The sequence below is a fragment of the Lynx rufus genome, unplaced genomic scaffold (assembly GCF_022079265.1).
Source record: "Lynx rufus isolate CCGP_SWC_20201006 ecotype Redwood Valley unplaced genomic scaffold, mLynRuf1.p SCAF_1, whole genome shotgun sequence".
Lineage (NCBI taxonomy): Eukaryota > Metazoa > Chordata > Mammalia > Carnivora > Felidae > Lynx > Lynx rufus.
The window spans coordinates 144,966,596-144,981,545 of record NW_025814823.1 but is presented as its reverse complement, the minus strand read 5'-3'; the positions used below and the strand labels follow the sequence as shown (position 1 = coordinate 144,981,545).

Below are 14,950 nucleotides of genomic sequence, written 5' to 3'. Positions count from 1 at the left end.
AAGTTGAAGGACTTCTCCATTAGAGTTTAGAGCACTTAAGAGGTTAGGTACATCCTGCTGTAGGTCAGATCTCTACCTCTGCTTCCCCAGCCTACCCGCTTCCCCAACCCATCCACTCACCCAGCCTAGGTCTGGTTGTTAATTAGTTTTATTCCGTGTCAGCAGGTTTTCATTTACATAAACTTTGGACTGTGCTCCAATTTTATGAATTAACACTTACATACATTAAGGGTGAATATGTAGATTTAAATGCCTATACATTTCAGAAGCAGAAAAAATTTTTAGAATATTTTTAGATTTTAAAAAGCAAAAAAATTAGCTATAATGGAGTTACTTAACTAAAATTTTGTATGGTAAAATTTCACACCTCTCCTACAATTGAGACAATTCCAACCTCTGCCTGTCGTAGGTCTTTGAATTTATATTGTTTTGAAAATTACTGCAGTAATGACTTGAGGTATTGGTGGAACATCCAAGTAGGAACTGTAATTGAGGATATTAGGGCCAGATGGATTTAGGAGTCAGCCATAGAAAAGTGAATGATAAGCTTGTAAGAGGTGACATTTCCAAAGGACTGAAGGAAGAGTGATTAATGACCAAGTCTTAGGCGATTCAGTAGAATATTTTTAAAGTGTAATAAAATATCTGATATTTTCCTGATATACTGATATTTCTGATATGCATCTCTCCCCAAGTCTCCTCTCCATCCTAAAGCCTCATTAGAAAGCATGTGACCTTGTCTTCATCACTGTCACAATCCCTAGTGCCTAAGAGAGTACCAGGAATATAGCAGGTACTTGGGAAATATTTAATGCTTGCCTTCCTCACTGGAGACAGGTTTTGACTGGCCAGAGTCCTTGACACCTGATAGGATAGGTGAAATAAATCTGAGTGTGTTTGGGCTAAATGACTAAGGCAGCATTGCTATCCTTTTCCAGCTACATGAGTTGTGTGATTTCTTTTAAATGACACTCCTTTCCTTACATTCTGGGATGCTGAGTTGTATTCTGTCATGTTTACCTCTCACACCAAAAATAAAACAACAGCTCCTATTAAGACTAGAACTGTTGAGCTTTGCAGACATTAAAACAGAGAAAAGTGTTTCTTATTTGGTAAATATTTTGCTTTTGAAGCTACAGTAACTAATCACAGCTGTTTCCTTTAGTTACAAATGTATCCAATCAGGTAAAATTCCGAATGAAACACACAATCCACTAGAGTCATTCCATTACAATATGAGCCCTAGCCTTGTGAAATACATGTATTAAGTATGCATGTATTCATAAAATCCAACAAAGAAGCTAATGGGTCTCTGATTAGCATCCTAACTCTATTATGGTGATACCTGCATCTCACCCAGACTCATCTAAAACACATGAACAAAATGCTATTAAGTGTGATATACGATCTGTTAAGTAACATCATTCTGGTTAAATACCCCAAAATAATTTTGGCTAGAATTTCACTCTTGAAAATCCAGGACAAAGAAGGAGCTGTTGTTAACATATTCTTCTATGTTACCTCAATAATTTGTGCTTCTTTATGTCAAAACTAAAACAAAAATTAACCAAAATTAATCTCATCTAGAATTCATAAAAAGATTGTGTTCCCAAAGGGATTACCTGGACATAAACAGACAATGGCTAGTTCAATCTAGAATGAGGTATTCAGAAAAATAAGTACATAGCAAATGATTTTTGAATTAAATATTTTAAAAATACAGTATTGTGGCAACTTATAAATTCCTAATATAATAATAAATTGATATTCTGAACCAAGAAAACAATATAACCAAAACTTCATTTCTAAACGCAAAAGTTATACTTTAAGGGTGGTTCACATTAATGCATAGTTTTTAAGAAAAAGATGATTGTTACAATCAAGTATGTAACCACTTAGTTATACCTAAGTTCTACCTGTTAAAAATATTCTTTTAGAGAATCCAGTTTAAAAATCTTATACTTTTCTTCAATGATTTTCTCCAGTGATAGAGGCACTCTTTAATGGACAGCACTCAGGAAACTATCTGACCATATGCACATCATACTGATGTCTACAACACAGGTCTCCAAGGGAGCTCAGCTCCAGTATGTGAGGTAGGCCCAGTTCAGAGTAGCTCACAATGAGGTGGTAACTAATGATAGTACTAATCGTTATCAAAAATTAACAACTTTAGGTATCTTTGTTTTGGGTTTCTGTGGTTCAGGCACATCCAAAATTTCTTCATAGTCTGCACTCATTCCCATTGCCCAGCGACCAACTGTGACCATTCGATCTGTTAAGGAATGAAAGTTAGAATGTAAGAAAAATGGTAATCAAATACATCCACCCAGATTGGTACTAGCTGAGCAAAGGAATTAGTTTTGACATGAATAATCACAAGGAGGGAAGACTCCATCACTAAAGGAGAGTGAGCAATTCTGTAATTGATTATAACACTTGATTTTGGAGTACCACAGGCAATTTCTCATCCCAATTAGGGAAATGCAGCAACTGCTTTGCAATGCAGAAATTGATGAGAAAGCTCTTTCATTCTTTCCCAGAGTTCATCATTATAGAGTCAATGAATTCTAAGAATCTGTAAACAGTAAGACTTATGAAGCATCAGTTTTAAATGCACAAGATTCCACCTGTGAAATTATACAACATCTGCTTGTCAGTCTTGTCATTTGGGAATGGCAATCCTCCCAGGAGGGAGAATTCAAACTCCACTTCCATTATTTCAGTCTCACTGGCTACAATGTAGTGAAGATCGTCTTCTTCTAGACAAGATCATAAACAAGAACTCTTGGTTTTCAAATTTAAGTGTTCGGGTAGGAAGAATGGGCAGACTTATTGGGTAGTACTGTGACTATCTGAAATAAAAAGAAATGTGTTTTTCCTTAAGAAGGACTACTGCTATCCTATCTTGCATTCTTTTGCTCAAGATTATCATCATTCTAATTTAGGTAAACTAATATAATAATGGTCTCCACTTCCCCCCAAATCTGCAATAGGTACAGCAAACATTTATGAAGTTTTTGGTGATGAAGGGTATTTCATTAGGAAGAAAATGTATCTGGCCAGATAGTGTACCTAACACAATTTTAGTATTTTTGGCAGTTTTACAACCAACTCTGAGTCCTTCAGGTATACACAAAGCAAAGCATATATGAGGATGGTAATCATAAAAATATTGAGTCATTTTCATATTTCTGATTTTCTATTAGTGAATCAGTATTTTTCTTTTAGTAACAGAATTGGCTCCATTATTAAATTCATTAGTTGCCAAATATGAATGTTTATGAATACAATGCTTTATAAAATCAAGGTCTTCTAGGACTTAGTGGTCACTTTTTTTTCCTCACCTAATAATACTAGCTAACACTCAGCTAATACTATTGTGTCTACTCCTGACAGAGAAATGATTAAGTCATCACTGTAGTAGGAAACCAGGTTGCCTTAAAATCAGTGGTACCTCAATGAACTCTTCATAAAAAAATTCAAGAAAAACAAAGAATACTAATCCCACCCCTTCTAATGGAGGCCAAGATATCTCACCTGAATTCTGACTCTCAGGGCAATCTTTCTTAAAATGTTCCACAGAGCCACAAAGTCTGCAGCAACCACCTATTAAAAGAACAAAGTCACTGAAAATCTCTCATACTTAGAAGGGGTTATAATGTCTCAAAACACTTTTCTTATTTGGTCCTCACAACTTTGTCAGTTGTAAAGGTAGTTGAAAACAGGGACATAGGTAGGTGCCACCATTCCAGTTAGTAAGTCCATCGTCCATTCCTTTTGATCTCACAGAGCACTGAACTGTACCTACCCACCACTTCTCATACCTGGCCTTCAGGGGAGAAGGAGGAAAGAGAAGAGAGATATAATGGAAGAAGATACGTGTCCTCTGGAGTGTTCGAGAGCCACTGCACACAAGACTAGACCTTAAACCATGATTAGAAAGGCAAAGTGTTGTGAACTGTTGAACCTGTAGGCAAAAGTTGTGTCCAGATGCATTTTTTGAGGAGGATGTCTGTAATTCTTATCAAATAAATGACCAATAACCTCAAAAAAGGTTAGGACCCACTGCTCATCTGTACAGGTCAGACAAGGGTGAGCAGTTACAAAAGGAATGAAATTAACTTTTGTTTTAGGGCCTTCTGACTGCCAGGCAGCCTCATCCTAATAAAAATGCCTGTCTGCCTACTTTAAGCAACATTCCAGGATTCTGAATTACAACACATATGGTTTCTAGGATTAGCTTAATGGTCAAACACTGTTACTTAATGGTCAAGCATTGTAAGTATGACATGCTTATAATGTTAAGTGACTTATCCAGAAAAATGACCCTACAGGATGTAAACGTGGCTGAATTCTCACTTCTGTGTGATCTGTTTTCTTTGCTGCACTTTTTAAAAATACCTAGTCATTTTGCGTAACCATCTAAAATCATCTTTGCCCATTACTCATGTCATCTGACCTGTGTCATAAGTTCAAAACTGAGAGGCACCTTTGGGCATTTTCCAGGGTTAGGCTTCCTTACTGTTGTAGATGTCAGTGAAATAGAAGAGGTACTTTTGAACAATATATTTTAATTCTCATAGCTCTTCGAGGTAAATACCATAGTTCATCATATCTAATACACTATTGATTATAATTATTTTACATACCTCTCAGGAAAAAAAATCTGCCAATTACATGTCACTCACCAATGGTAAGATACATTCTGACTACAGGGACATGAAAATGTGAAATAATGTTCATCTTAGAGTCCATGAAATACAGTTTGTCATCTCCATTTTACAGGCGAGGGAGGAAATTGAGATGAGAGAAATTAAATGACTCAGCCAGAGTCCCACAACTAGTGAGTGGTGGTACTGGAGCTGTAACTGGTCAGCTTGATTCCAAAAGCTGTGCCTTTTCACTGGACTTGTCCCATGGAACCCAGGACATGACACACAAGAGATGTCTAGAATCTGATGGTACCAGCTATCACATGAGCACATTCACATTCCCAGAAAATTTCCTCCTTAAAGCTTTAGAGATACAGACTTTATTCAGGGACCTTAATATGTTAGCTGAGCTACAGACAAGAAAGTTACAGGATCCCATGCTAGACAACTGACCAAGGAAAACACTCAGAAATAAAAATTACTACAAATATTGAAGAATGTGTACCAGCCCATCTATCCAAAATGATATGCTAGCCTGTGATTAAATTCACAACACTATTTTTTAAATCTTATATTAGCTTGAGATATAATCCCTTTACTTCTGTTATGTTTAAAAGTAGATATTTATAACCTACTCCCACAAATGATGCTGAAAGCACAATGCTTGAAATACACACTTTAGTTATTTCTGATTTGATTAATACATCCTTATATTACACATCAACTCCAGTATAAAGAATAGTTTGATAAAAATTAAAATTCTCAAGGCTTTGTTATTTGTTCAAGAATTTATTCAAGAACTGATTGAGTACAAATTAAATCACAACTCTACATGGTAACTCACCTTTTCTGACATATAAGGTTAACAGTACTCACCATCAGCATAAAGTCCTTTGGGATTATCAGGACAAGATCTGGACAGATGTCCCATTTCCCCACAAACAAAACATTTTGCGAAAGGAAATTCACCTGTAAGGATCAACATTTCCTATTAAGTTGGCTAAGTATAGAACAAGTCATGTAATTCATATTAAATACTCTGAAAACCCCTATTTTTAATACAACTTAGAATTCAGCCTTGATTTCAAAATACTAAGTGGCATACTCATGATAAATTCTGTCCAGAAAAAAAACCCAGTTGGTTACGTATTGGCCACTTCTGACATTAACCAAATCAAAAACCGATAGAAAACGTACCAAGAGCTGGGTCTACTTTGGCTTTGCACTTGGTTATTTCATGCTCTGTGGACCCACACCGGTAACATATTCCAGTGCCCATATCTTGATTCTCAAGGGCGGCTGGGCAATCTGCAATTCCATGGCCAGGTTTTCTACAATGGAAACATACCTGAGAAAACAAAATATGAGTTTCCATGTTGCAAAACTACAGTGGCTTTATCAATTCTTGTTATAAAAAATATCTTTAAAACATCTGTCATTTGTGGGGCACCAGGGTGGCTCAGAAGGTTGTGTGTCTGCCTCTTGATTTTGGCTCAGGTCATGATTTCTCAGTTCATGAGACTGAGCCCTGTGTAGGGCTCCGCTATAATAGCAAGGAGCCTGCTTGGGATTCTCTCTCCTCTCTCTGCCCCTCTCCCGCCTCACATTCTCTCTCTCAAAATAAATAAATAAACATTAAGAAAAAAAAAAAGGGGGCACCTGGGTGGATCAGTCAGTTAAGCGTCCAACTCTTGATTTTGGCTCAGGTCATCATCTCATGATTCATGGGACTGAACCCTGGTCAGGCTCTGTGCTAACAGTGCAAAACCTGCTTGGGATTCTCTCTCCTCTCTCTCTCTCCTCTGTCCCTGTCCCCTTGAGCACGCGCACATGCTTTCTCTTAAACTTAAAAAAAGATGCTTTACAAATCTAGTACACAAGAGCAATTATACTCTGGCTAATATATATATATATATATATATATATATATATATACATATATATATACACATGTGTGTATGTATGAATGTACACATGTGTGAATGTATGAATAATAGTTTTGACTTACATAAAGTAACCGTTTGGTGGAAGCGATGATCTTACCATTGCATTTTTCTTTGCTGCTTGTCTTTTTAGTCTTCTTCCTTCCCGGCGACTATCTTTCTTTAAAGCAACTGCAATTTCTTCCCTTACCTCCTGACTGTCTGTTGCTATCCTCTCTCCATTATGAACCATCTGTGGGTTTTGTCTTAAGTATTCCAGGAATCCATTTACATCTTCATTTAAGTACTCCTTTTTCTTTTTGTTCTTTTTGTGTTTTGCTTGAGGCGTATCATTTTTAGCAGAGAGCCTATTGGCTTCAAGTTGTTTACTCTTTGGTAGGTTTTGGCCTTCTCCCTCAAGGGACCCCTTCTTCATGTCCTCCCATGATGTTGCAGCCAAAGGTCTCTTGCTACGTGTGGTAGTAACTCGTGCCCACCTGGTCATGATTTCATCAAAGTTACCTTATCAAACTTTAAGACAAGCATGGCTGGTTAATAACCATTTAAAAAAAACCCACTAAATATACATAGTGTATCACATTATGCCTATATGTTGACGCTTTAATTATTAAAACTTTTTACTTCGTGTATATTTAATTCTGTAACATGCTGCATAGATATGCCTATGAAGTAAATCTAGCCCTTACCAGAGAAGCTACCACACCAGATAAAGAAACACACGTACATAAATGCTTAAAACTGCAAAACAATTCAAGAAAAAAATTACTTTGTAAAATATTATGTATCACATAGTAATACAAGTGAATGAAGTTACTCTTCCCAATTCTGAAGGTTTCCTGGCTGTTTCCCCTCTGTAAGTCCCAGGTCTACTTTCTCCCCATCATATTGCTTAGTCTGTCAGTTCAAAGCAATCAATTTGCATAGCAAATTAAGTATACAGAAATCCTGTCCTTGACGCAAAGTTTGTCATTACAAGTCTTCCCAATAGACTGACAAGTAAGTGTTTGCGGTCACGTGATAATGCTGGTCTTCTAATTAGAGAATAAACTGCTTCCAGCCCAGCGGTTTCAAATCATTTTCAATTAAGCCGCGCCCCTTTTAGGGCGGCACCCCGTGTACCAACCAGAGTTAAAACTTCAGCTCTCGTCCTCAGTAACATCCGCAACACAAGCCGAGGGGTGGAATCAGTGAATAGGTGAGACGTTGCACGCTACTCTACATGCCACGCGCGCACACTCATCATTGCAGAGCCTGCGACTATCACAGTAGGGACTGGAGCTATTCAGGAGGTGGACTAGCATCACCCTGAGTACCCGTGAAGGGGGAAGCTTTGGGTATGAAGGCCGAGGCGGCGGGACCCACTCCCACGGCGGGGGCCCCAGTGGGGCTAGACGCGCCAGCTCAGGCAGTGAGCACCCCACAGCTGAGGCCGACCCCTGCGCCCGCGCCCTCAGCGGGCCGCGCAGCTCGGCATTCCAAACCCATCTGGCGCTGAGGGCTGTTGGGGGCCTAGCAGTCAGTCGCTGTGCCTTCCCATCACGTCCCTGGGAACGAACGGGAGGACTCCACGGCATCTGGCGGTCCCGGGGTCCTATCTCGCTCAGCCGTGCACAAATTCTTACCGCGCATGAATCCTCCAGTACAGCCGAGTTAGCGAACCAGAGAAGTCTGTCCCCGTGCGACCGAGTCGGCACTGGGGACCGGAAATACGTTGTCGGTGAGAGCGCGTCACTTCCGGCGGGCCAAGCTGGTCCTGCAGGCGGGTGCTAGGGTCTCTTCCTGGGCGGGTAAATGAATATGAGTAAATATTTGTGGAGCGTCTAGCATTTGAAAGGTGCAGCGCTGCACAACGAGGACACAGAGATGAAGTGTGTCTGGAACCCACAACTAGTTGGAAGAGATGCACGGCAGGATTGGGGGGAGGCGGTGGAAAACACTGGGAAGACTTCCTTGAGAAGGTGACCTTTGAACTGTACTTTGAAAAGCAAAAATCTGGTGAAATTTGGGGCGGGAGTGAGTTAAGGGCTTTCCAGGCAGATGTAAGGTAAAGTCTTAGCATAGTGGTAGTGGGTCACTGTGATAGAAATATAAAAGAGACGTTTAGGGCCCTAGTTGGTGGAAGTCGGTGACTAATTGTCCTGCCACTGCTAGTTCAGTGGAAATAATTCTAGTTTGTAGTCAGACAATTTCTCTTTAAGAGGAAAACCCTAGCCTCTTAATTCATTGTCTCAAAAACCTCTCCCAAACAACTACCACCACAAGTTGTACTTTGTGGGAAAAATGGCATTATTACACCCACTCAGTTCACTAGGTCTGCCACTTTGATGCCCAGCATCGTGATCAATCCATTTTACCCCTTAAGTATCTGTCCACTTTATCTCAACTGCCACTGACTTTGTGCCAGGCTTCATCTTATCTCACCTGGATTACTGGTAGCTGGTCTGGGCATCCACTTTTTTCACCACTTCTTGGAATCCATTTCCGTGCCTTAGCCAAGTGAACTTTTAAAGATGTAAATCAGATTGTTATTCTTCTGCTTTAAATCCTTTAATAGTTTCCTGTTGTTCTTAAGATGAACTCCAACCTTAACTTGGTATTAAATCCTTGAGTACTTCTCTATCCTCAGCCTGCGCAATTTCCTCTTCTTTGACCAGTTTCTCAGTTTCTCAAATGCTGCATGTACCTTGCTATCTCCAGGCCTTTACATATGCTGCTCTCTTTGTATGGTGCTTCTTTTCTTCTAGTTAAGTATTTCACCTTCAGGGCTTTACACATTAGATTCTTAAGTAAGCTTTCCTGTCCCTGCTCCCCCCCCATTAGACCAATCCCCTATTGTAAGCTCATGGCAATCTTTGTTTACAGTGCTTCAAATTAGTAATTACATAATTAATTGTGAATAAGTTGTTTATTGTCTTCCCACTGCCTAGTATATATAGTTGGTGCTCAGTACGTTTTTGTTAACTAAGTGAAGAGTACGTTTCAATGCTTGTTACAGCAAAGTCGAAAGTGACCTGGTTTTCTTTAGGAGGAAAGATTAAAGTCAATGTTGTAGGGATACTAGGATTTGGTATGGTGAATATCAGAAATATCCTAGGTCTTACAGTGGGGGAAGTTTTAAAAGGTAAAAAATTCCTCCAGCTCTTGAAGAGAGGGAGCTTCCTAAAAGTTGTATGATCATCCTCTTCATACCATGTTCTCAACCAGCTGGCTTCAAGGTCTAAGCACCAACCTAGTGACATTTCATAAAGAGGTTTTCTTTTGTAGAAGCCAGGTACTTGCATGTAATGTACACCACTAGAGGGTGCATTCAACTAAAACTTGTCTTTTTAGTAGTATGTTGAATTTTAAACTCGAAAATTATTCATTTCCTGGCAGTGAAAGAACATGATCTCAAATTGTTTTTGTGGAAATACACCAAGTGAAGATTAGTAATTAAGTAAATAGGTCATAGAAATGCTGTGGGGTTCAGAAGAAAATATTACTGTCAATACTAATAATAGCTAACTTTCATTGAACATTTTATAGGTACCTAGCACTGTGTGCTGAATGCTTTACAATCATTGCTTCCTTCACCCAGTATCCTGAGAGGTAGGTACTATTCTCCATTTTTACAATGAAGAAACAAGCTCATAAAGATGAAGTAACTCACCCAATGTCACACATCTAGTAAGAGGTAGAGTCAGGACTTGAACCAAGATCCCTGTTCAAAAGTGTGAGCTTCCCTACATTGCAGTACTGCAGGGGATTGCCTGCCTGCCTGCTTGACCCACTTTAAAACAGACTTAAGTTATCCGTGCCCATATAATACTTTATTTTCTTAGGATGTATTCACTTTTAGAGTGGAAGGTATTATCTTTTTATTAAGTCTTATCTATTCAGATATTATTGAAATACTACAAATATGCTATTTTCATAACACTATCATCCACAGGGTAAATGTTAAGTGAGGGGCTAAAGTTTCAGTTATGAAGTCCTGAAGTACCTCATTTTTAGAAAATTGTGAAGTGTATTATGCATACAGAAAGCAATATAAAACATCTGAAGTAATTACAAAACACAAGTTCATGTAAACACTACCCAGCTTAAGAAGCTGACCATTGCCAGTTTATGTTAATGTAATTTTTTACATGGGCAACACATTTTTATGTTTCAAACAAAATAGTTATGATGATATAAGATTTCTATAAACCAACTCTCATCCTGATAACTAGAAATTCTGGGAAAAATATAAAATTCACTGTGTGAGGATCCTGAAGAGTAAATAAAAGCAGACCCTTGTGGAGGGGAGTCAAACTTTGAAGAAGCAACTAGCACATGGGTTAGTGTGTGTGTGTGTGTGTGTGTGTGTGTGTGTGTGTGTTTGCACTGAAAATGGGCCACAGTCAAAAAGTGCATGAGCAGTTAAAACTATAATAGAAAGCCTGCTGGGTGCCTGGCTGGCTCAGTTAAGTGTCTGACTTCGGCTCAGGTCATGGTCCCATGGCTCCTGAGTTCGATCCTCATGTCGGGCTCTGTGGGGACAGCTCAGAGCCTGGTGCCTACTTCAGATTCTGTGTCTTCTCCTCTCTCTGCCCCAACCCCGCTCATGCTCTGTCTCTCTCTCAAAAATGAATACATGTTAAAAATTTTTAAAAAAATTTTAAGAAAGCCTGCCATCATTTTTCTGGCTGCAGGAACCAGAGAAAAAAGGCAATTAACAGCCATACCAGGATAGTGAGGGGGAATTTTGAAAGGGAGAGAGCCATAAAAAGGATGCTTCTACTTCTATACATGAAGTGTTGAGCTAGGCTCTGACTCCACATGCACAAGACAAACTCAGAGGCTTAAAGAAATGAACTGAGATTTGAATGGCCAGTCAGAAAAAATGAGACAAAGCCCGTAATGCCAGTCTAAACAAGTTAATTGCCTTCTTAAATGTTTTTTTCATGAGGAGTAAACCAATTCAGAGTATATACAAAATAACATCCACAATGTCCAGGATAAAAATCCAGAATGTAAACTTAGCATTGGTTGAGTGATACTTTGAATTCTGGTCTTCCATAATTTGCTTGCTACTACTTATTTTTTAAGTCTTCAAATAGCTGATCTATGCTTTATAGATGCATTCAGTGGGCGACACAGGGTGGAGTGTGCTGAATTCATCTTACCTGAAATTGGAACCGCTCCCATTAGAATTTTGAAGCTTCACTCTTTTTTTTTTATTTAAAAATTTTTTTTGATGTTTATTTATTTTTGAGAGAAACAGAGCTTGAGCGGGGTGGGGGGGGGGGGCGGGGAGGGGCAGAGAAAGAGGGAGACACAGAATCTGAAGCAGGCTCCAGGCTCTGAGCTGTCAGCACAGAGCCCGACGCAGGGCTTGAACCCATGGACTGTGAGATCATGACCTGAGCCAAAGTTGGATGCTCAACCGACTGAGCCACCCAGGTGCCCCTTGAAGCTTCACTCTTGATTAGATTGTCTCAGAGTGAGAGGTGCTTGGATAAGCCTAGATGCTGCAGAACTAGGAGTGTCTAAGGCCCAGCCTCAGGGAGCTGGCCCTCTAACTGAGTCTCAAACCAGTGTGAGCAGCTTCAAAACAAGCTGTTTGGGGTAACTGGGTGGCTCATTCAGTTAAATGTCTGACTCTTGATCTCAGCACAGGTCATGATCTCACAGTTCATGGGTTTGGGTCCCACATTGGGCTCCACTGACAGCGTCAAGCCTGCTTGGGATTCATTCTCTCTCTCTCTCTCTCTCTCTCTCTCTCTCTCTCTCTCTCAAAATAAATAAATGTAAAAAACAAGCTGTTTAACTGTAATTTGGAATGGAAGATAGTGAATCTAGAAAGGATGGGTGGGACCAGATTTTGTCAATTGAAGTGTTTTTTTAATGCTAAATCAAAGTGTTTGCATTTTGGGGCACCTGGGTGGCTCAGTCAGTTAAGTATCCGACTTTGGCTCAGGTCATGATCTATCTCAAGGTTCAGGAGTTCAAGCTTCGCATCAGGCTCTGTGCTGACAGCTCAGAGCCTGGAGCCTGCTTCTGGATTCTTTCTCTCCCTCTCTCTCTGCCCCTCCCCAACTTGTGCTCTCTCTGTCTCTCTCTCAAAAATAAACAAACATTAAAAAAAAAGAAAAAACAAAATGTTTGCATTTTGTCCTTGACAGCTTAAGCAATGAAGAACTATACATATTTTTTTAGATTATACAGTGCATCTCCTAAGATAGATGTAGAGAAGAGGGTTACATACAGTACAAACGTGTACCCAGTGCAGTGCTCGGAACACTGACACCTGCTGAACTTCTTTGGACTCTATAGAAAAATACATCTAGAGAGAGAGAGGAAAAGAATTAATGACCCTACTGTTGGAAATAAAAAAGAGGTCCAGACCAGTGACATTCTAACAGCTGCTTTCTTCAAAATCTGTCAATCATTTAAGCTGCTTTAGAACCCTTACAATAAGGCTAATGGGTAAAGAAATTGAGTTCCTTTTTTCTTCTTTCAGCATTTTACAAATGCTCTTTAATGAATATGCTTTACATTTATAATTATTTTTTTAGGTTTTTATGTTTTATTTTTATTTTTTTAATATATGAAATTTATTGTCAAATTGGTTTCCATACAACACCCAGTGCTCATCCCAAAAGATGCCCTCTTCATTACCCATCACCCACCCTCCCTCCCTTCCACCCCCCATCAACCCTCAGTTTGTTCTCAGTTTTAAAGAGTCTGTTGGGGCGCCTGGGTGGCGCAGTCGGTTAAGCGTCCGACTTCAGCCAGGTCACGATCTCGCGGTCCGTGAGTTCGAGCCCCGCGTCGGGCTCTGGGCTGATGGCTCAGAGCCTGGAGCCTGTTTCCGATTCTGTGTCTCCCTCTCTCTCTGCCCCTCCCCCGTTCATGCTCTGTCTCTCTCTGTCCCAAAAATAAATAAATGTTGAAAAAAAACAAAAAAAAAAATTTAAAGAGTCTCTTATGCTTTGGCTCTCTCCCACTCCCTCTTTTTTTTTTTTTTTCCTTCCCCTCCCCTATGGTCTTCTGTTAAGTTTCTCAGGATCCACATGAGAGTGAAAACATATGGTATCTGTCTTTCTCTCTGTGACTTATTACACTTAGCAGAACACTCAAGTTCCATCCACATTGCTACAAAGGGCCATATTTCATTCTTTCTCATTGCCACGTAGTACTCCATTGTGTATATAAACCACAATTTCTTTATCCATTCATCAGTTAATGGACATTTAGGCTCTTTCCACAATTTGGCTATTGTTGAGAGTGCTGCTATAAACACTGGGGTACAAGTGCCCCTATGCATCAGTACTCCTGTATCCCTTGGGTAAATTCTAGCAGTGCTATTGCTGGGTCATAGGATAGGTCTATTTTTAATTTTTTGAGGAAGCTCCACACTGTTTTCCATAGTGGCTGCACCAGTTTGCATTCCCACCAACAGTGCAAGAGGGTTCCCGTTTCTCCACATCCTTTCCAGCATCTATAGTCTCCTGATTTGTTCATTTTGGGCACTCTGACTGGCCTGAGGTGATATCTGAGTGTGGTTTTGATATGTATTTCCCTGATGAGCAATGTTGAGCATCTTTTCATGTGCCTGTTGGCCATCTAGATGTCTTCTTTAGAGAAGTGTCTATTCATGTTTTCTGCCCATGTCTTCATTGGATTATTTGTTTTTTGGGTGTGGAGTTTGGTGAGCTCTTTACACATTTAGGATACTAGCCCTTTGTCTGATATGTCATTTGCAAATATCTTTTCCCATTCCGTTGGTTGCCTTTTAGTTTTGTTGATTGTTTCCTTTGCAGTGCAGAAGCTTTTTATCTTCATGAGGTCTCAATAGTTCATTTTTGCTTTTAATTCCCTTGCCTTTGGGGATGTGTCAAGTAAGAAATTGCTGCGGCTGAGGTCAGAGAGGTCTTTCCCCGCTTTCTCCTCTAGGGTTTTGATGGTTTCCTGTCTCACATTCAGGTCCTTTATCCATTTTGAGTTTATTTTTGTGAATGGTGTCAGAAAGTAGTCTAGTTTCATTCTTCTGTATGTTGCTGTCCAGTTCTCCCAGCACCAATTGTTAAAGAGACTGTCTTTTTTCCATTGGATATTCTTTACTGCTTTGTCAAAGATTAGCTGGCCATACTTTTGTGGGTCTAGTTCTGGGGTTTCTATTCTATTCCACTGGTCTATGTGTCTGTTTTTGTGCCAATACCATGCTGTCTTGATGATGACAGCTTTGTAGTAGAGGCTAAAGTCTGGGATTGTGATGCCTCCTGCTTTGGTCTTCTTCTTCAAAATTACTTTGGCTATTGGGGGCCTTTTGTGGTTCCATATGAATTTTAGGATTGCTTGTTCTAGCTTCGAGAAGAATGCTGGTGC

The 14,950-nt window shown here is 39.7% G+C and overlaps 1 protein-coding gene across 2 annotated transcripts; it reads right to left on the bottom strand.

The window, feature by feature from the left end:
• Nucleotides 1-130: 130 nt before the first annotated feature.
• On the bottom strand, nt 131-8,295 carry ZCCHC9 (zinc finger CCHC-type containing 9). Of its 2 annotated transcripts, XM_047088581.1 has the most exons (6): nt 8,221-8,295; nt 6,699-7,108; nt 5,853-6,003; nt 5,532-5,624; nt 3,541-3,609; nt 131-2,275 (listed from the first exon to the last, which is right to left on the bottom strand). In XM_047088581.1, exons 2-6 carry the CDS (start codon nt 7,080-7,082, stop codon nt 2,157-2,159), a joined length of 816 nt encoding a protein of 271 aa, XP_046944537.1. In that variant the 5' UTR covers nt 7,083-7,108; nt 8,221-8,295; the 3' UTR covers nt 131-2,156. The 2 variants fall into 2 exon arrangements, with proteins under 2 accessions (XP_046944537.1, XP_046944547.1); XM_047088591.1 differs by lacking the exons at nt 3,541-3,609; nt 8,221-8,295 and having other exon boundaries at nt 6,699-7,372.
• Nucleotides 8,296-14,950: the final 6,655 nt, after the last annotated feature.